General features: G+C 39.9%; 1 protein-coding gene across 1 annotated transcript in view; it reads left to right on the top strand.

The window, feature by feature from the left end:
* Nucleotides 1-1,938: 1,938 nt before the first annotated feature.
* Nucleotides 1,939-23,569, top strand: part of LOC128663743 (vasoactive intestinal polypeptide receptor-like) — a 299,650-nt gene continuing 278,019 nt past the window's right edge. The window contains exons 1-3 of the mRNA XM_053718222.1: nt 1,939-1,971; nt 2,012-2,126; nt 2,828-2,935. Coding sequence (XP_053574197.1) covers nt 1,939-1,971; nt 2,012-2,126; nt 2,828-2,935 — 256 coding nt within the window. The remainder of the gene's footprint in view (nt 1,972-2,011; nt 2,127-2,827; nt 2,936-23,569) is intronic.

The following is a 23,569-nucleotide window of genomic DNA, read 5'->3' as shown; positions in this document are numbered from 1 at the left end:
CTACTGTTACAACAGATATGAGTGGTGGCACTGTGGGCAAGGGGGCCTGGCACACACGCTGGCAGGCAGGCAGGCAACTGCAATTAGATTACACAAGCAGACAGTGTAAATTTAAAAAAAAATCTTTTTTGACTGTGAAACATCAGTCTGCTAGTGTAATCTAATTGCAGTTGCCTGCCTGCCAGCGTGTGTGCCAGCCCACTTGCCCACAGTGCCACCACTCATATCTGTTGTAACAGTAGTGTAAATTTAAAAAAAACACTTTTTTGACTGTGAAACATCAGTCTGCTTGTGTAATCTAATTGCAGTTGCCTGCCTGCCAGCGTGTGTGCCAGGCCCACTTGCCCACAGTGCCACCACTCATATCTGTTGTAACAGTAGTGTAATTTTTTTAAAAAAAAAACTTTTTTGACTGTGAATCATCAGTCTGCTAGTGTAATCTAATTGCAGTTGCCTGCCTGCCAGCGTGTGTGCCAGGCCCACTTGCCCACAGTGCCACCACTCATATCTGTTGTAACAGTAGTGTACATTTTTAAAAAAAAACATTTTTGACTGTGAAACATCAAATGTTACACCAGATATGAGTGGTGGCAACGGGCAAGTGGACACAGTATACGCTGTGAGCATGGCACACATGCTGGCAGGCAGGCAACTTCAATTAGATTACACAGGAATAAAAAGCAGCCCTAAAAAGGGCTTTTTGGGGTACTGTCCTTACAGCAGAGATCAGATGAGTCCTTCAGGACTGTAGTGGACACTGAATACACTAGCCTAGCTATCAATTTCCCTATTAAATCAGCAGCAGCTACACTGTCCCTCCTCTCACTAAGAAAGCAGCTTCCGAATGAATCTAAAATGGCTGCTGTCCAGGAGCTGGTAGGGTCTGGGAGGGAGGGTCTGCTGCTGATTGGCTGGAATGTGTTTGCAGACTGTGAGATACAGGGTCAAAGTTTACTCAATGATGACGAATAGGGGGCGGATCGAATATCGCATATGTTCGCCCGCCGTTGCGAACGCGAACAAGCTATGTTCGCCGGGAACTATTCGTCGGCAAACAGTTCGGGACATCACTATTAATAACTTTACTAGAGTTGTGGTGGGGTCCGGGAGCGGCGGGATAGGGGTTAATAACTTTATTAGAGTTGAGGTGGGGTCCGGGAGCGGCGGGATAGGGGTTAATAAGTTTATTAGAGTTGCGGTGGGGTCCGGGAGCGACAGGATAGGGGTTAATAACTTTTTTAGAGTTGAGGTGGGGTCCGGGAGTGGTGGGATAGGGGTTAATACGTTTATTAGAGTTGCGGTGGGGTCCAGGAGTGGTGGGATAGGGGTTAATACATTTATTAGAGTTGCGGTGGCGTCCGGGAGTGGCGGGATAGGGGTTAATAAGTTTATTAGAGTTGCGGTGGGCTCCGGGAGTGGCGGTTTAGGGGTTAATATCTTTATTTAGTTGCGACGGGGTCCGAGAGTGGTGGGATAGGGGTTAAATAGTTTAGTATAGTGACTGTGTTTAGTGACAGTGTACAAATAAAGCTGTGAAAAAGTCGAATAGCAGCGAGAACGATGACTGTCAGTTAACAACAGTCCGCTGCTCATCGCCCCGTACTTGGTGCGCGGCTTTTTGAAAGCATTTTTTGTTAAATAAGGAGAGCGTTTTCATCTCCGCGGCCACGATGTTAGGCGAGCGTATTGGTGCCGTCAAATGCAAGTAAGTTGACGGCTTGATAAGAAGGCCTCTTTAACTCTTTGCTCAGGGGTTTACCAAATACTTAAAAAGTATTGAGAATAAGTATTTACTTAGGGCCCAATGACCAAACTCTATGGATTCTTTTTTAGACCTTATATTCTAATATAGGAGTCTCTACACATTGGTATTATAGCATTGTTATTTTCATTATGGTTCATAGCATAAACATATAACACCATTATTCCTAACCTGGTATGTCATACTTTTTGGAATCCTCCCCCTTTTTTGTACTTACCATTTCAATGTCCTATCTCTCTTATGTTTTAGGTTAGCACTACACACCCAGATTGTGCTATTGTTCTGCAAGTTTTGGAGCAGGAGGCTCAATGCTACGAGATAATGAAAACTGAAAACAAGAGCTCATCCAATTCCCAGTTCAGAAGTGAGCTAATATAAACAAATGTTATGTTATTGCAGAAATATATTGGAGGCTTAAATTATAATCATTATGCATATCTATCTATCTTTCTATCTATCTATCTATCTATCATCTATCTATCTATCTATCATCTGTCTATCTATCTATCTATCTATCTATCTATAAGTCTATCTATCTATCTATCTATCTATCTATCTATCTATCTATCTTCTATCTATCATCTGTCTATCTATCTATAATCTATCTATCTATCTATCTATCTATCATCTGTCTATCTATCTATCTATCTATCTATCTATAAGTCTATCTATCTATCTATCTATCTATCTTCTATCTATCTATCTGTCTATCTATAATCTATCTATCTATCTATCTATCTATCTATCTATCTATCTATCTATCTATCTATCTATCTATCTATCATCTATCTATCATCATCTGTCTATCTATCTATCTTTCTTTCTTTCTATCTATCTATCTATCTATCATCTTTCTATCTATCTATCTATCTATCTATCTATCTATCTATCTATCTATCTATCTATCTATCTATCTATCATCTATCTAATATAAAAAATGCCATTATTCTCCATTTAACAGTGATTGTACAAAGACCCTGCATCTATACCATCCTCTATAGAACTCTTGCCTCGTTTTCATATTGAGAACTGTATTATAGTAGCTTTTATCCTAATATATTTCAGGCTGCCCTAGCGAGTGGGATGGTGTCAATTGCTGGAGAACAGCTTCACTAGGACAGACAGTGACTGCATCTTGTCCTGAGAGCCTACAGATGTTCCTGAAGACAACCGGTAGGTTGTGCAGCATAAAACCAGCATGATGCTAGCTTATTTTAATATATAATAGACACAGAGAATTAGCTGGCCTATAATATTAAGAAGAGGGAAGTCTTTGGGTAATGATGATGCACTGCTTAAAATTATTGGGGCTAGATTATAAGTAGGGTGCTAAAGTTAGTCGCAATAGGCAACATCGTGATTGCACTAACTTGCACGCATATTACAACGCAAAACTAAATGCATTTGCTTGACCACAAACATATTTAGCACACATTGGGCTTCCGTGATTGGAGACCTAGTGTAAAGTGTAAGAGTTCTGCACCAAAGAGAATATAAATTCATTAAAATAAAGTGTTGCACTCATAAATACACTATCTGATAAAAAAATATTGATATAAATTTTTTTTTTTATATAAGGGTTAAAAGGTATTTGGTATATGACAAGGTATTTGAATGGAAAGGGCTATACAGTATCTCACAAAAGTAAGTACACCCTCACATTCTTGTAAATATTTTATTATAGCTTTTCATATGACAACACTGAAGAAATGACAATTTTCTATAATGTAAAGTAGTGAGTGTAAATCCTGTATAACAGTGTAAATTTGCTTTCCCCTCAAAATAACTCAACACATAGACATAATAAAATATTTACAAAAATGTGAGGGGTGTACTCACTTTTGTGAGATACTGTATATAGTATCTCTAAATATGTATATGTGTGTAGCCAAAAGAATCCACCTGGATGCAGCGAAGCTGCGCCAAAGCCCCACATAGCAATAAACCTAATTAACCTACTAACCCCTAATCCACAAATAACATAATTACAATTTTAACCCCTAAACCGCCAAACCCCAATATCGCAATAAACCTAATTAACCTATAAACTCACAACGCAAATAACTAATTTAATTACTAAGTCCTATAACCTTACACCCCCTAAATTAACCCCAACACTGTTACACTTCAAATAATAAAACCTAACATCAAATTACAAAAAAAATATCTATCTTATACACTCCTCTTAAAGATGCAGTTGTAGGAAGGGATCTCCATTGTCACGTAAGGGATCTGGGAGGGGGAGGGATGTAGGTTATTGAGGGGGGCCAGCTACACTACAGAAAACTAATGTTTTAAATAAAAAACTAAAAAAAAACTATTTTTGGGGGCAAATTGGCGGCAAATAGGTAGGGGGGAGGGTTAGAGAGATGTATGGGGGGGATCAGGGAGGTTGTAAGGTAAGGGGGATCCATCACTGCAGACTGTATGAAGAAAATAATAATAAAAAAAAAAAATGCTTTTTATTTCAGTACTGGCAGACTTTCTGCCAGTACTTAAGATGGCGGGGACAATTGTGGGGTGGGGGAGGGAAGAGAGCTGTGTGAGGGGGGTCAGAGGGGATCAGGGGGTGGGATGTGTCAGATGGGAGGCTGATCTCTACACTAAAGCTAAAAATTAACCCTACAAGCTACCTAATTAACCCCTTAACTGCTGGGCATATTACAAGTGTGGTTCGCAGCAGCATTTAACGGCCTTATTATTACCAAAAAGCAGTGCCAAAGCCATATATGTCTGCTATTTCTGAACAAAGGGAATCCTAGAGAAGCATTTGCAACCATTTGTGCCATAATTGCACAAGCTGTTTGTAAATAATTTCAGTGAGAAACCTAAAATTGTGAAAAATGTAACAGTTTTTTTTTTATTTGATCGTATTTGGCGGGGAAATGGTGGCATGAAATATACTAAAATGGGCCTAGATCAATAATTTGGGTTGTCTACTACACTACAATAAAGCTAAAATTAAACCTAAAAGCTCCCTACAAGCTCCCTAATTAACCCCTTCACTGCTGGGCATAATACACGCGTGGTGTGCAGTGGCATTTAGCAGCCTTCTAATTACAAAAAAGCAACGCAAAAGCCATATATGTCTGCTATTTCTGAACAAAGGGGATCCCAGAGAAGTATTTAACACCATTTATACCATAATTGCACAAGATGTTTGTAAATAAATTCAGCGAGAAACCTAAAGTTTGTGGAAAAATTTGTGAAAAAGTCAACAATTTTTTTTATTTGATCGCATTTGGCGGTGAAATGGTGGCATGAAATATACCAAAATGGGCCTAGATCAATACTTTGGGATGTCTACTAAAAAAAAATATATACATGTCAAGGGATATTCAGGGATTCCTGACAGATATCAGTGTTCCAATGCAACTAGCACTAATTTTGAAAAAAGGTGGTTTGGAAATAGCAAAGTGCTACTTGTACTTATTGCCCTATAACTTGCAAAAAAAGCAAAAAAACATGTAAACATTGGGTATTTCTAAACTCGGGACAAAATTTAGAAACTATTTAGAATGGGTGTTTTTTGGTGGTTGTAGATGTGTAACAGATTTTAGGGGTCAAAGTTAGAAAAAGTGTGTTTTTTTCAATTTTTTCCTCATATTTTATATATTTTTTATAGTAAATTATAAGATATGATGAAAATAATGGTAACTTTAGAAAGTCCATTTAATGGCGAGAAAAACGGTATATAATATGTGTAGGTACAGTAAATGAGTAACTAAGAGGACAATTACAGCTAAACACAAACACTGCAGAAATGTAAAAATAGCCATTGTCATTAAGGGTAAGAAAATTGAAAAATGGTCCGGTCATTAAGGGGTTAAACTGCTCTTTTACATTTAAAAAATACTAAGTAACAGTAAAACCCCCCCAACCACCAAACCCCACAAAATAAAAAACCTAACACTAAAAAAACCTAAACTACCCATTGCCCCTAAAGGGGCATTTGTATGGGCATTGCCCTTAAAATGACATTTATCTCTTTTACTTAAAAGCGGAGAAGGTCTTCCAGGCAGCTCCATCGTCTTCTATCTTCATCCGGGGCGAAGGCGGCATGGAGAGGAGGTGTGGAGCTGGCTTTCCCGATGCATGGATCCGGAGCGGCAGTCCTCAGCAGTGGTTCTCAGCGGCAGTCCTCAGCGACGGTTTTCAGCGGCGGTGGTCCTAGGCGGCGTGGAGGCTCTTCTTCATGTGGTCATCCAATGCACACTGAAGATTGAATGCAAGGTACCCCATATTTATTGGGGTACCATGCATTCCTATTGGCTGAAATCAGCCAATAGGATGAGAGTTATTGAAATCTTATTTGCTGATTTGAACGGCCAATAGGAGTTCAGTAGCTCTAATCCTATTGGCTGATTTCAAAATTTCAGCCAATAGGAATGCAAGGTACCCCAAATTGGTTGTGGTACCTTCTATTACATTTTTAGTGTACACCGGAGATCGGATAAAGAGGAGCCTCAACGCCACTGAGGATCTCCGCCGCTGAAGACCGCCGCTGAGGACCGCTGCTCCATTTCCACACATTGGGGAAGATCGTTCCGCACCTCCGCGCCGCCTTCGCACAGGTTGAAGATAGAAGATGATGGAGCCTTCTGGAAGAAGACCTTCTCTGCCGGACTTCAGGAACATTGAGTACCTATTTGGGGCTTAGTTTTAGGATTTTTTTAATTTATTTTTTTATTTTAAAGATTATGGATTTAAAGGACTGTAAAAGAGCTGAATGCCCTTTTAAGGGCAATACCCATACAATTGCCCCTTTAGGGGCAATGGGTAGTTTAGTTTTTTTTAGTGTTAGTATTTTTTATTTTGGGGGGTTGGTTGGGTAGGGGGTTTTACTGTAAGGGGGTAATTGGTAATTTTTTTAAGTAAAAGAGCTGTTTAACTTAGAGCAATGCCCTACGAAAGGTCATTTAAAGGGCTATTGGTAGTTTAGTATTAGATTAGGAGGTGTTTTTATTTTAGGGGGATTTTTATTTTTATAGGGGTATAGTTTAGGTTTATTTTTTTTATTTTGGAAAGCTTTGTTTATTTTTTTCTGTAAATTTACATTTTTCATTCTTAGTAAAATTAGCTTGGGGGTTTGTATTTTTTAAACATAGACTGCCCTCTCTGCAGGCTTATCGCCTAATATATATATATATATATATATATATATATATATATATATATATATATATATATATATATATATTTGCAAAAATGTGTATATACATGTGAATTTATGTAATTATACAAGCATATACATACATATATACAAATATAAACACATATATTCACACTTTAAAGCCCTTTCCACTCAAATATCTTAATACTTTAAAAATAATTTTTAATCAATTTTAATATTTTAAAATGTTAATATATATATATATATATATATATATATATATATACACACTTGGTAAAATTGATTTGAAGAGTGCATTCCAAACTGGAATGGAATCTATCTATCTATCTATCTATCTATCTATCTATCTATCTATCTATCTATCTTTACATACATATATATATATATATATATATATATATATATATATATATATATATATATATATTTATAGGCACATGCATGTATGTGTTATGTGTTTAATGACTAAGTTTCATTGAAATAGTATCACAATGATTGTGTGGGATTTAACGCACTTGCGCCATCCACTTTCACTAGAGTTATAAAAATAGATTGTCGTCGAGTCATGCTAGCATTTTTGCTTTTCCTTTGTAATCTAGGCCAATATATTTATTTACATTAAATGGGTGTTAAAATAACTCTCACCTAGATTACGAGTCTTGCGTTAGCCTTAAAAAGCAGCGTTGAGGGGTCCCAACGCTGCTTTTTAACGCCCGCTGGTATTACGAGTCTGACAGGTACAGGTATACCGCTCACTTTTTTTCCGCGATTTTCACATACCGCAAATCCCCTTACGTCAGTTGCGTATCCTATCTTTTTACTGGTATTTTCCTAACGCCGGTATTACGATTGCTGGAAAATGTGAGCGGTAGACCCTCTCCTGTCCAGACTCCTACTGCATTTAAAAGTCAGTAGTTAAGAGTTTTATGGGCTAACGCCGTAACATAAAACTCTTAACTAAAGTGCTACAAAGTACACTAACACCCAGAAAACTACCTATTAACCCCTAAACAGAGCCCCCCCCCACATCGCAAACACTTAAATACATTTTTTAACCCCTAATCTGCCGACCGGACATCGCCGCCACTGTAATAAATATATTAACCCCTAAACCGCCTCTCAAACACTAGTTAAATTTTATTAACCCCTAATCTGCCGTCCCTAACATCGCCGACACCTATCTACATTTATTAACCCCTAATCTGCCGCCCCCAACGTTGCCGCTACTATATTAAAGTTATTAACCCCTAAATCTAAGTCTAACCCTAAATCTAACCCCCCTAACTTGAATATAATTTAAATAAAAAGAAATAAAATTACTACAATTAAATAAATTAATCCTATTTAAAACTAAATACTTACCGATAAAATAAACCCTAAAATAGCTACAATATAACTAATAGCTACATTGTAGCTAGCTTAGGGTTTATATTTATTTTACAGGCAATTTTGTATTTATTTTAACTAGGTACAATAGTTAATAAATAGCTATTAACTATTTAATAACCACCTAGTTAAAATAAGTACAAATTTACCTGTAAAATAAATCCTAACCTAAATTACAATTACACCTAACACTACACTATCATTAAATTTTTTACATAAACTAACTTCAATTAGCTACAATTAAAATAAATAAACTAAAGTACAACCCCCCTTACTAAATTACAGAAAATAAAAAAAAATCACAATTTTTTTAAGCTAATTACACCTTCTCTAATCCCCCTAATAAAATAAAAAAGCCCCCCAAAATAATAAAATTCCCTACCCTACACTAAATTACAAATAGCTCTTAAAAGGGCCTTTTGTGGGGCATTGCCCCAAAGTAATCAACTCTTTTACCTGTAAAAAAAAAAGACAATACCCCCCAACATTAAAACCCACCACCCACACACCCAACCCTACTCTAAAACCCACCCAATACCCCCTTAATAAAACCTAGCACTACCCCCTTGAAGATCAACCGACCTTGAGACGTCTTCACCCAGCTGGGCACAAGTGGACCTCCAGACCGGCAGAAGTCTTCATCCAGGTGGCATCTTCTATCTTCTTCCATCCGGAGCGGAGCGGGTCCATCTTGAAGACATCCGACGTGGAGCATCCTCTTCCATCCGACAGCGACTGAAGAATGAAGGTTCCTTTAAGTGACGTCATCCAAGATGGCGTCCCTTCAATTCCGATTGGCTGATAGAATCCAATCAGTCAATCGGAATAACGGTAGAAAAAATCCTATTGGCTGATTAGAACAGCCAATAGGATTGAGCACGCATACTATTGGCTGATTGGAACAGCCAATAGAATGCGAGCTCAATCCTATTGGCTGATTGGATCAGCCAATAGGATTGAATTTCAATTCTATTGGCTGATTGCATCAGCCAATAGGATTTTTCCTACCTTAATTCCGATTGGCTGATTCTATCAGCCAATCGGAATTGAAGGGACGCCATCTTGGATGATGTCACTTAAAGGAACCTTCATTCTTCAGTCGCCGTCAGATGGTAGAGGATGCTCCGCGTTGGATGTCTTCAAGATGGACCCGCTCCGCTCCGGATGGAAGAAGATAGAAGATGCCGCCTGGATGAAGACTTCTGCCGGTCTGGATGTCCTCACCTGGCCAGATTGGATGAAGACTTCTGCCCCTCTGGAAGTCCACTTGTGCCCGGCTGGGTGAAGACGTCTCAAGGTAGGGTGATCTTCAAGGGGGTAGTGTTAGGTATTGGGTGGGTTTTAGAGTAGGGTTGGGTGTGTGGGTGGAGGGTTTTAATGTTGGGGGGGTATTGTCTTTTTTTTTTACAGGTAAAAGAGCTGATTACTTTGGGGCAATGCCCCACAAAAGGTCCTTTTAAGGGCTATTTGTAATTTAGTGTAGGGTAGGGAATTTTATTATTTTTGGGGGGCTTTTTATTTTATTAGGGGGATTAGAGTAGGTGTAATTAGCTTAAAAAATTGTAATTATTTTTTTATTTTCTGTAATTTAGTGAGTTTTTTTGTACTTTAGTTTATTTATTTTAATTGTAGCTAATTGTAGTTAGTTTATGTAATTGATTTAATGATAGTGTAGTGTTAGGTGTAATTGTAATTTAGGTTAGGATTTATTTTACAGGTAAATTTGTACTTATTTTAACTAGCTAGCTTTTAAATAGTTAATAACTATTTAATAACTATTCTACCTAGTTAAAATAAATACAAAGTTGCCTGTAAAATAAATATAAATCCTAATATGGCTACAATGTAACTATTAGTTATATTGTAGCTAGCTTAGGGTTTATTTTATAGGTAAGTATTTAGTTTTAAATAGGAATAATTTAGTTAATTATAGTAAATTTATTTAGATGTATTTAAATTATATTTAAGTTAGGGGGGTATTAGGGTTAGGGTTAGACTTAGGTTTAGGGGTTGATAAATTTATTATAGTGGCGGCGACGTTGGCGGCGGCAGATTAGGGGTTGATAAATTTAATATAGTTGTGGCGACGTTGGGGGGGCAGATTAGGGTTCATAAGTATAATGTAGGTTGCGGCGGTGCCCGGAGCGGCAGATTAGGGGTTAATAATATAATGTAGGTGTCGGCGATGTTGGGGGCGGCAGATTAAGGGTTAATAAGTGTAAGATTAGGGGTGTTTAGGCTCGGGGTTCATGTTAGGGTGTTAGGTGTAGACATAAATTTTATTTCCCCATAGGAAACAATGGGGCTGCGTTAGGAGCTGAACGCTGGTTTTTTTTCAGCCAGCCCAGCCCCATTGTTTCCTATGGGGAAATCGTGCATCGTTAACACCGCACACCATTACCGACAAAAACTCGTAATCTAGCCGTCTGTGTTTTATGTATTCTTTAACCCCTTAATGACCAAGGACGTACCACGTACATCCTAAAAAAAAGGGTTAACGACCAAGGACTCGCCTGGTACATCCTCAAGAGTTTCAAGCGGTGGAAGCAATCATGATAACTTCCAGCCGCTTTCAGGGTATTGCAGCAATGCCTCAATATTGAAGCATCCTGCAATACCCTTTGGTAAGCAACCTCTATGCATCGGCCAGTGATGGTGCCAATCGTTGGTGGCATGGGAGGGATAGGAGGGAGGTGGGTGGGTGGCCCATCGCTGGAGGGGGTAGGAGGCGGTCTGAGTGTTGCTTGTGAGGTTCGGCAGTGGGTGGGAGAAGGTTAGACGGGGTGGGAGCGAGTGTCAGGGGGCCGGACCATGTGAGACTGCTAAACTATTGCACAATATTAGTGAGTGGGAAGGAGGTAAAGGTTAGATACATGTTGGGAAATAGATCTGGGAGGGGGTAGGGTATTGAGGGGGGGCAGCAACACTACATAAAAAAGTTTTTTTGTTTTTTTTTAAATATATTTTTTAAAACAACTAATTTCTAGCAAACTGGGTACTGCAGACAGCTGCAGGAGGGTAAGAGAGCTGTTTTTTTTGGGGGGGGGGGGCAGGGAGGTTGGGAGGTAAGGGGGGATACTACCCTGCACAAAATATATAAAAAAGAACAAATAAAAAAATTAAAAAAACCTTATTTTTATACTGGCAGACTTTCTGCCAGTACTTAAGATGGGGGTGACCTTTGGGGTGGGAGGAGGGAAGAGAGCTGTTTGAGAGAGTAAGGGAGGGATCAGGGGTGGGATGTGTCAGGTGGGAGGATAATCTCTACACTAAAGCTAAAATGAACCCTACAAGCTACCTAATTAACCCCTTCACTGCTGGGCATAGTACAAGTGTGGTGCATAGCGACATTTAGTGGCCTTCTAATTACCAAAAAGCAATGCCAAAGCCATATATGTCTGCTATTTCTGAACGAAGGGGATCCCAGAGAAGCATTTACAACCATTTGTGCCATGATTGTACAAGCTGTTTGTAAATAATCTCAGTTAGAAACCTAAAGTTTGTGAAAAAGTTAACTTTTTTTTAATTTGATCACAGTTGGCGGTGAAATGGTGGCATGAAATATACCAAAATGGGCCTAGATCAATACTTTGGGTTGTCTACTAAAAAAAATATATATATACATGTGAAGGGTTATTCAGGGTTTCCTGACAGATATCAGTGTTACAATGTAACTATCGCTAATTTTGAGAAAAAAAAAATGGTTTGGAAATAGCAAAGTGCTACTTGTACTTATTGCCCTATAACTTGCAGAAAAAGCAAAGAACATGTAAACATTGGATATTTCTAAACTCAGGACAAAATTTAGAAATAATTTAGAATGGGAGTTTTTTGGTGGTGGTAGATGCGTCAGAGTTTTTGAAGGTCAAATTTAGAAAAAGTGTATTTTTTTCAATTTTTTTTATCATATTTTATAAAAGTCTATTTAATGGAGAGAAAAACTGTATATAATATGTATGGGTACAGTAAATGAGTAACAGGAACATTACAGATAAATACAAACCGCAGAAATGTAAAAACAGTCCTGGTCCTTAACGGTAAGAAAATTGAAAAATGGTCTGGCCACTAAGGGGCTAATAATGAAATATTATATTTTGTTTCTAATCTAAATGCAAGTTAAAGTTTTGCAACAGTTCAAATTGTGCAAAACGTACTTCAATATTAAATAACTTACGGCTAGATTGCGAGTTTTGCGTTATGAGTAAGAAAGCAGCGTTAAGCCTCATAACGCTGCTTTTTTACTACCGCTGCTATTACGAGTCTTGTAGGTACAGCTGTCCCGCACACTTTTTTGCCCTTACCGCAAATCAACTTAAGAAATTTTCATAAAGTCTTGTTTCAATGGGACTTCCATAGCGCCGGTATTACAAGCTTTTTTTTTTTAGGCCAAAAAGTGAGCGGTACAGTCTATCCCGCAAGATTCGTAACGCATTCTAAAGTCAGTAGTTATGAGTTTTACATTACAAAGCTGTAGCATAAAACTCATAACTAAAGTGCTAAAAAGTACACTAACACCCATAAACTACCTATTAACCCCTAAACGAGTCCCTCCCGCATCGCAAACACTAAAATAAAATTATTAACCCCTAATCTGCCACTCCTGACATCGCCGCCACTAGAATAAACATATTAACCCCTAAACCGCCTCACTCCCGCATCGTAAACACGAGTTAAATATTATTATTATTATTTTTTTTTTATTTCTTTTATTGGATATCCAATACAAAACAAAGTATACGTATACAAACAATGGTCAGCACAAGCATAAATGTTGAAACTTTACATGTGAAAATTATACATTGTAATGACTCATTTAACAAGAAAAAGAAAATTTGGATTCCTTTTAATAAATTTGTCTGTAAAACAATAAAACAAACTGAAAGAACTAAATTGTGATCCTGACATATTAATTGTGTAGCGTGAGTGCACAGTCCCCCCCAGAGAGCCTTTATAGAGTAATAACTATTGATTACCTATAGGACTCCTTTTGACTAACACCTTCTTCGCCTGCCCATTGGCCTCAACCATGAAGTCATACTTCCTCTGTGACCCCAACGTAATCTCTCATTGTCGACCTTTGAATCTGGGTTCTACGTAACCCTCCCACATCTCCCTCAATTGAGCATATACCTCCATGCATTTTACTTGCATGTAATGATATTCTTCCATTTTTAATATGTCATTACATTTATGTATCCATTGTGTTAAGTCTGGGACATTTCTCGACTTCCATTTCTGGGCTAGCAGGTTTTTCATGCTGTTACTTAAAATACACAACATTTTGGGGGGCGGAGTCTAGCCACGCTAGGAGATGGCAGCTTGCTAGAAGGGCTCCTGTCTTCGACACTGACTTAAAGCCCTTATTGATGGCACACCTTTCCTAATTTACCCTCACATAACTACCTGACAACCCTCTTCTACCCCTAATCCTATTTGGAAGGACTCCAGTGAAGCGGCACTGCCTTTTCTGACAAAGCCCTGATCGGGGCCTTTCATCACAGAGACCGTGCAACATAGGAGGCTTACACAGCGCTACAGTCTGCACTTGCTCACTCAGCACACCGGAGCCGGGGTCTTTCTGCAAAAAGGCTGATCCATATCTCCCACGGACATATTCGCGGCAGAGGTGAGCACTTGAGACTGCGCGAGTAGTAATAGCAAGAAGCCCCGGTATATATCAGCAGCTCCCAACACACATTTGCAGCTGACACAGAGCAAACAAAGTATAGCCCAAGGACTGTGACAGGGCTTAAACTGGCATACCGGGAAAACTGGGCTCCACTTACCTGAAAGAAACCCTAAGGTCTGCAGCTAATTGTAAGTGCGTCACAGCTCAGAGAGACGCCATCATTAAGCTTCCCCATTGCAGCAGCGGCACGAATAGCGCCTTAAATTAAGCCTGAGTGACATGCCTAGATAACAGGCCTCAATTTGAATAAAAACTGTGGGACATTCACTATATCTGCTCCCCATTGTTACAAGCACACCTTCCTTGATATACAGCTCTTTATTAACCCAAATATAAGACTGAAACCTTTTGTTTATATATGAACACACAGCCTGTCTAAACGGTTTCACCCTTCTTCTGCATGCTCCTAATTCAAGCTCAGAGGTGCGCCGCGCCTCCTTACACTGAGATATAATTTATTCACTGCGGTTAGTGGGATACCTTTTTATAACCTAGGTGATGCCTTGCAAAAGACAAACAAAAAGTGACAAAATCCCTTCCAAGACCCTCAATTAATATTTATTGCCTAAGGAGACACTTCCCATCATCGCTGAAAACTTGGCAGAACTGCAGCCTCCCCCTGCAACACAGACAGACATGGAGGACTCAGAATCTGGGAACTTTCTCACTAAACAAGATATATCTCACTTATCATCTAAAGCTGACATCAAGATAGTCCTGCATGAAATGAGAACACTGTTTGGTGATCTGAGAAAAGATCTGGGGGCTATGGAGAGGAGAGTGGTCTCATTGGAAACATACCACAGTACATTGGCAACAGAGGTTCAAAATAATACCTCATGTCTCCAAGAACTCGACAACAGATATCACTCTCTTTCTGATAAACTTGAAGACCTGGAAAACAGGACACAACGTAATAATCTCAGAATAAGGGGAGTCAGTGAGACCATCTTTCCCCCTGGCAATCGAGGGCTATCTTCAGGCCCTGTTTAGAGTGATTAAAGATGATCCCTCCGGCTCCGATATACAGATAGAGAGGGCGCATAGGGCCCTTAGGCCCAAACCCCCACCCAAGGCCCCGCCACGAGATATCATCATGAAATTCCTCAGGTACAGGGACAAAGAAGATCTTCTCCGCAGTGCCAGAGAAAGACACCCAATTATGCATGCAGGCGAAGAGATTCAATTGTTCACTGACCTATCTCCTATTACCCTACAAAAAAGGAGGGAGCTATCGCATGTTACTAACATTCTTAAACTACACAAAGTTCAGTATCGATGGGGCTTCCCAGTCTCTTTGATTGCTTCTGCTAATAACAAGACGGCTGTTTACAGACCGAGATCGGACCTCGATGTCTTCTACAAAGAACTCTCCATCAAAGCTACCTCCACCAGAGGAGAATCTACATTGAGCAATAGGGAGGCTCAGGAATCTACAACACCTTCAGGAACCTCTCCTGGCACAAGCTCACCTTCCACACTCAACCTCTAGGCTTCCGTCAAACTCTCTACTGTGGGAGACCCAGCTCATTAACCCTCAAAGAAAAACTTTGGTGCAAAGATCATCTTCAGAATCCAGATGGGACTTGATCTCACTCCCATGTTTGAAGGAGATGGGAACATTATGGAGACCCCCTGGGGGAAACAGCGCTCAAAGATGTATCCTTTTTGATAGTTTTATCTCAGTCTGGGAGAACTGGGGTGGCTTTGCTATCCCAACACACCTAGTAACTCCCCAGGAACACTTTCTAATTTGAAATTACACATTGGACTTTTTATATACTGTTGTATACTTATTTGAATGCATAACTGACGCCTTCCTTCCTGATACAGGTCTTTAATGTCTTTGTGCAAGTTTGGCCTTTTCGGGATGATCATGGCTGACCTTTAAATAACTGAAGTTACTAAGTTTTAAAGTTTTCTATTGTTGTGTGGGCTTGGTCATCCTGTTTATTTCTGCGGGGGGTTGGGGGGGAAGGTTTCCCTAGGAATTAGTTATGCTTAAAATCTGCTTAGGTTTATTCTCACTCTGGGATCATAATAATGTATGTATATAATACCCCCGAGATGCTTCTTCTCACAAGGTAAAAACTGCATTTTCTTACAACTACGTTTTCCAGAATTATCTCCTGGTATTTAATGCTTGAGTTATGTTCTATATCCATTTAAGTTTTCTCCCCCTCATTGATGAGGTCATCTGTTATAGGTTTGCCCATGATTATTCACAAATTACAGGTCACTCTGGCTGAAATGAAGCATTACTGCACGAATTAGCAGTCAGGTATCCCTCCATCTCCCTCCCCTTCCTTCCTCTCCTTCCCCCTCCTCCCCTCCTCATCCCCCCCTTTCCCCTCCCTCACAATCCCCTTTTTTTCCCTTATACCCTTGCCATCATAATAAATGCTCTTGACATCACGAACACCTTATAGTCAGTTGTGAAGACACTTCCCCATTGTAGTTTTCTCTTTAACTTAGATCCTTACCTCCTTACCTGGAGTACTATTCCTGATCACTTTCCTGTCAACCTTATTCTGGGTACTAAACCTGCTCTCTTAGCTCATCACAATACCCTTGTACCCCTTCCTACTTCACTAATACTCCTTTCAGATCTTTCTCTCCCTCTTATCCTTCCTCTCTCCCTCCCCCCCCCCTTTTTTTTTTTTTTTTTAGAAGAAAATGCCTCAGAGTAAGTATCAGGAACACACCCTTAAAATATCCTCAATAAATGCCAAGGGGCTTAATAACCCGGGCAAGCGCTCCATAGCACTCAGAGAACTGAATAAGCTAAAAAGTCAAATAATTCTGCTCCAAGAAACACACTTTCAAAAAGGCAGGGAGCCTCAATGGTCCCCGAGACACTTTCCCATTGCTCTCTTTGCTTCCGGCCCAGACAAAAAGGGAGGTGTAGGTATCCTTATCCACAAAACAATACCCCTGCATATAACACACCTTACTAAGGATCCAAAAGGACGATATATTCTTTTAGTGGGCACTCTGTACGGGCAATTCATCACTATCCTTAATGTATATGCTCCTCACCATGCACAGGATAAATTCTTTAAAAAAGCTCTCACCGCCTTGTTGGACCACGCTAAAGGAGTAACCTTCCTAGCTGGTGATTTTAATCTCAGTATTGACCCCATATTAGATGCTTCGAAAGGATCCACAAGCACCCCCGGACCAACACTTAAAAAAGTTAGACAAGCCCTAACTAAACATTCCCTACACGACACATGGAGAACACTGCACCCCAGAGATAGAGATTACACATTTTATTCTGCACCTCACAACTGCTACACGTATAGATTATGTGATGACTGACTCCCATGGCCTCTCTCTTGTCACACAGTGTGATATAGGAAATATCTCCTGGTCGGACCACGCCCCAGTCACTTGCTCCATACTGTGGCCTGATCTACTGATCACCAATAAAATATGGAGGCTAGATGACTCACTCTTGGACAACTCTCTAATCCTTGAGGAAGCGGAGTGGGCCCTCTCTGAATATTTCTCCCTCAACTCGAACTCAACCTCTTCCCCCATGATAGAATGGGAAGCCCACAAGACAGTTATGCGGGGAATATTCATAAAACATAGCGCTAGATTAGCAAAACAAGCTAGGATATATCATACAAATCTTCTAGACAGAATCAGTACATTAGAGAGGTCACTCAAACAGGATCAATCTGATGATACCTGTAGACAAGATCTTTTATCAGCGAGATATGAACTAAGGCAACATCTCCTAAAAACACAGCAGCGTAATGCCCTACACCTTAAACAATATTACTACGAAGGAGGCAATAAGCCAGGAAAGATTTTAGCGAGATCCCTCCGGTGGAAACACCTAGCCTCATACATTCATTCTTTGCAAAATAAAGACGGCACAATGTCTCATAGCAGTAGATCAATAGCCTCCATCTTTAGAGACTACTACAGGGCACTGTATAATATTAATAACCCCAACCCGCCCACACTCTCACAGTTCAATGCAGGGAATTCATCACAACAATTGGAGGACTTCTTTGGGAACCTCCAACTACCTTCTCTAACTGAAGCTGATGGATTAGAACTATCAGCTGATATCACATTAGAGGAACTGAACCAGGCTATCAAGAAAACCCCATCGGGTAAAAGTCCAGGCCCGGATGGCTTTACTTCTAGGTATTATAAACTCCTAAGTAATTCACTCTCTCCCCATATGCTTTCGCTTTTTAATAACCTAAAGACAAGCCCTACCTTATCTAGAACACTTCTGGAGGCCCACATCACGGTGATTCCTAAGGCAGGGAAAGCACCAACACGCCCCAAGAACTTTAGGCCGATCTCTCTTATAAACACTGACATGAAATTGTTAGCAAAAGTCCTTGCCAACAGACTTAACAAATTTCTGCCTAGGTTGATTGCCAATGACCAGGTAGGTTTTGTCCCAGGAAGAGAGGCCCGGGACAATACCATTAAAATCTTGCAACTAATAACCCATGCTAAAGTCACTAACACGCCCCTAGTTCTTCTCGCAACTGACGCGGAAAAGGCTTTCGATAGGGTTCGATGGTCTTTTTTGCAGAGAGCCATGTCTGAGGTGGGAATCCCGGAGCCCTTTTCGAATATGGTCATGGCTTTATATTCTTCCCCAAATGCTAAAATCAGGGTTAATGGAACTTTATCAGACTCTTTCACAATATCAAACGGCACTAGGCAGGGGTGCCCTCTGTCCCCCCTGCTCTTTGCCTTGTCAATGGAGGTTCTAGCCCAAAAGGCCAGAAACAGCACAGACATAAAGGGTATGATAATTGGAGATGAAGAATATGAACAGGCTTTCTATGCCGACGACGAGTTGCTTTCTATGCCGACGACGAGTTGTTCACCTTGACTGAAGCTCTGACTTCGGTCCCTGCTTTAATTAAAATAATGAAGAGTTATAGCGAGATCTCTAACTTCCAGCTGAATTTTTCTAAATCGGAATTCCTCAATATAAATTCAAACCCATCTCATGTCAAACATCTAAGCATCACATTTCATATTCCCGTAGCTCAGAGTAAGCTGAAGTACCTGGGAATTTATTTGTCGGCCTCCACCCCAGATTTGTTTAAGTTTTACTATACCACCATAAAAAATGAAATAATCCGAGATTTATCCTCGTGGAAAAGCAAAAAACTCTCATGTTTGGGAAGGATAGGGGTTCTTAAAATGAACGTCTTGCCACGCATACTGTACTTGTTTCAGACCCTTCCCATTCCGATCCCCGCTAGTTATATCACACAAATCCAAAAAGCATTCGAACAATATATCTGGGATGGGGCTAGACCCAGAATTCCTAGAAAAACCATGTACCTCCCAAGAGATGAGGGGGGACTCGGGGTGCCCTGCCTAGAAAATTATAAACAAGCCATTACACTTCAACACATAGTAGAATGGGCACATAACCCCAGGGATAAGGCCTGGATCAATGTAGACAGGCAAATTTTTAAAGTGAACAACATCACGACGCTGGGGTGGACGGCCCATAATAAGAGACCTAAATTAATAGATAAATACTATGTCACAGCAGGGATACTATCTGAATGGGACAAACTTATAGCCACCAGTACAAATATTTCCTCCAGACACTCCCCTCTTACTCCAATTATTGAACAACCGGATCTCCCCTTCTTTCGTCTGGGTTTCTCCAGATTACAACCTTATAGCCTGAGAACAGGGACGGCGTTCTCTATCATGAAAGATGGGAGAACAAAATCTCAATCTGAATTAGAGGAATCCCATGAGGGAATTTTCTCCTCCTGGTTACACTACCACCAATTAATTCACTTTATCACTCACCATAAACACAGGGAAGAACTAGGCAGACAACTAACGCCTTTCGAGGATCTATGCACGGTGCAGGTAACCCCAGCGCACTTAATATTGAAACTTTATAAAATAATTAATAGACCAATCCCATCCAACCTTCCGTCATATACATACTCATGGAAGAAAGAGCTGGATAATAACCTAGAGGACGAAGCTTGGCTTCAAGCCTTTAGACTAACAAAAAAAACCTCTGTTTCAGCGGTGACACAGGAAATACACATTAAGCTTCTTTGCAGATGGTATCAAACTCCATCTCGCTTACACAAAATTTACCCCGCGCTCAGCGCCTCCTGTTGGAGGGGATGTGGGGGAGAGGGATCTCTTCTCCATATATGGTGGTCGTGCTCTCGGCTGGCAGACTACTGGCAGGATGTTTTGACTGAGATGTCGACGATATTGGGAACACAGATAAGCTTTGACCCCAACACCCTTCTGCTTGTCTCCCTCCCCAGAATGACAGGTATGGGCAAACAGCCATTGTTGCTAATCATGCTCACCGCAGCTAAGAAACTTATCCCGAAGTTTTGGAAAACCCAAAGAGCCCCTTCCGCTGGGGAGTGGAGATCAGTAGTAGATTACTTCTTGTTGTTGGAGAGGTATCATTACTTAAAAACACATAGATTAGAAGAACATGAGATGATGCTTGCATTATGGAAAAAACAAATATAACCTAAAGTATCTGCCCTTTTCTCCGATAAGGGCTTGTAGTTAATGGAACGCTTGAGGTATTTTTTTTTTCTCTCTCTCCCCCCCCTCCCCCTCTCTTCTGTGTCTGATACTCTTCCCTCTTCCCTCTTTTCCCTCTTCTGCTCTCTTCTCATACTTCCTGCTGAGACCTGTATTCTGGCTCTCAGTCCGAGATGTGCATTCGTACATCTGTTCATAATATAGATGAAAAATTGTACTACTATACGAGAAATGATTGCTATAGCTTAAAGATTCAATCTTATGATTATACTTTCTCTTGTTACTACGATTTCTGATGGAATGGTCAATTCTGGTGCCTTGGCTTAATACATATCACGATGAAACTATTGGGACTTTCACATTATGTATATTACAGGAAATCATGTTCAATGTGTTGTTATAAATGTACCAATGTTGTCATTTTGATTATCTCAATAAAAATTCAAAAAAAAAAAATAAAAAAAAAATACACAACATTTTTTTTGTGCTGTCGTAAAGTTTTTAGGTGTACATAAGAATAACCATATTTTAGGGTCTGGTGGGATCGTTTTTTTCAGTATCTTGGAAGCTTCGGTGGCTATACTTTCCCATATTGGTGATATGCTATTGCATGACCACCATAAGTGTGACATTGTGCCCCTCTCCATTTCACAGCGCCAGCAGATATTGGTTCGTGTATGAAATAGCTTTTGAATCCTAACAGGCGTCATATACCACCTGTGAAGTATTTTGAGATTTAATTCTGTTAATTTGGCTGACACTGATGACCTAGCCATATTATGAAAGACTCTCTTTGCCTCACCTTGGTTAATATCAAGACCTAGTTCATTATTCCATCTCTCCAAGTAATATGGGCTATAGCCCCAAGGTTGTATCTGCAAGATTTTGTATAATATGGAAAGGGAATGGCCTATTGGTTTTAACGAGGTGCACATGGTTTCAAATTGAGTTAGGGGTCTGATTAGGTTTCTCCTATCGCTGTGTTTAGAGATAAAGGAGATACATTGCTGATGAAAAAGCCAGTCCCCAAACATCTGAAGGCCCTCCTCCACCAGTTTATCCCTTGTGTAAAATGCCTGCTCATTTCCCAGTTGGCGTACCTGCAGTGTTCTGTTTGTCATACTAGTTCTGTAGCGGGAGCAACGAGTCCCGGGTATAAAGTCTTCATTTTCACTAAGAGGGGTCAAAGGGGAGTGTCTTGAAGACACATGTGGAAATCTTAATAAGACATTACTCCAAATTTTAAAGGTCTCAGAGATTAACGTGTGTAGCTTATTGTCCCTATTTGTACCGCCTAAACCAGACCAGCATTGGGATCCCAAATGGTTAAAGCTTGACATTTCATGTTCCAACTGTACCCAGGCCTTATTTTGAAAATTATAATGCCAGTCTAATATTCGTTGTAGGTAGATTGCATATCTGTATTTCACCAGGTCGGGGACTCCCAACCCGCCATTCAGTAAAGGTGTACTCATAATATTTTTGTTTATTCTGGCAGCTTTCTTGTCCCATACAAATTCTAGAATTTTTGACTGCATGGACGAAAGAAAGTTGGTTGGAAGTGGAATGGGTAAGGCTTGCAGGACATATAATATACGAGGCAAGACATTCAACCCTAATCTGCTGTCCCTAACATCGCCGCCACCTACCTACATTTATAAACCCCTAATCTGCCACCCCCAACGTCGCCGCCACTATACTATATTTATTAACCCCTAAACCTAAGTCTAACCCTAACCCTACCACCCCTAACTTAAATATAATTAAAATAAATCTAAAGAAAACCTACAATTAATAACTGAATAATTCCTATTTAAAACAAAATACCTGTAAAATAAACCCTAAGCTAGCTACAATATAACTAATAGTTACATTGTAGCTAGCTTAGGTTTTATTTTTATTTCACAGGCAAGTTTGTGTTTATTTTAACTAGGTAGAATAGTTACTAAATAGTTATTAACTATTTAATAACTACCTAGCTAAAATAAATACAAATTTACCTGTAAAATAAAACCTAACCTAAGTTACACTAACACCTAACACTACACTACAATTAAATAAATTACCTAAAAATACAATTAAATACATTAAATACAATTACCTAAATTACAACCCCCCCCACTAATTTACACAAAATAAAAAAACAAATTACAAGATATTTAAACTAATTGCACCTAATCTAATAGCCCTATCAAAATAAAAAAGTCCCCCCCACAAATAACACCCCCCCAGCCTAAACTAAACTACCAATTGCCCTTAAAAGGGCCTTTTGCGGGGCATTGCCTCAAAGAAATCAGCTCTTTTACCTGAAAAAAAATTCAAACAACCCCCCCAACAGTAAAACCCACCACCCACACAACCAACCCCCCAAATAAAACCCTAACTAAAAAAACCTAAGCTTCCCATTGCCTTGAAAAGGGCATTTGGATGGGCATTGCCCTTAAAAGTGCATTTAGCTCTATTGCCGCCCAAACCCTAACCTAAAAATAAAACCGATCCAATAAACCCTTAAAAAACCTAACACTGACCCATGAAGATCCACTTACAGTTTTAAAGATCCTACATCCATCCTCAACGAAGCCGGGAGAAGTCCTCATCGAAGCGGCAAGAAGTCCTCAACGAAGCCGGGAGAAGTCTTCATCCAAGCCAGGAGAAGTGGTCCTCCAGACGGGCAGAAGTCTTCATCAAGATGGCATCTTCTATCTTCATCCATCCGGCGCAGAGCGGCTTCATCTTCAAGACATCCGGCGCGGAGCATCCTCTTCCAACAAAGTCTTCCAGAATGAATGTTTCTTTAAGTGACGTCATCCAAGATGGCGTCCCTTAGATTCCGATTGGCTGATAGAATTCTATCAGCCAATCGGAATTAAGGTTGAAAAAATCCTATTGGTTGATGCAATCAGCCAATAGGATTGAACTTCAATCCTATTGGCTGATCCAATCAGCCAATAGGATTGAGCTGGTATTTTATTGGCTGATTGGAACAGCCAATAGAATGTGAGCTCAATCCTATTGTCTGATTGGATCAGCCAATAGAATTGAAGTTCAATCCTATTGGCTG

Source organism: Bombina bombina, chromosome 1 (assembly GCF_027579735.1).
Source record: "Bombina bombina isolate aBomBom1 chromosome 1, aBomBom1.pri, whole genome shotgun sequence".
NCBI classification, from domain to species: Eukaryota; Metazoa; Chordata; class Amphibia; order Anura; family Bombinatoridae; genus Bombina; species Bombina bombina.
Note: the sequence above shows the minus strand (reverse complement) of the source record. Positions and strands in the feature narration are given on the sequence as shown.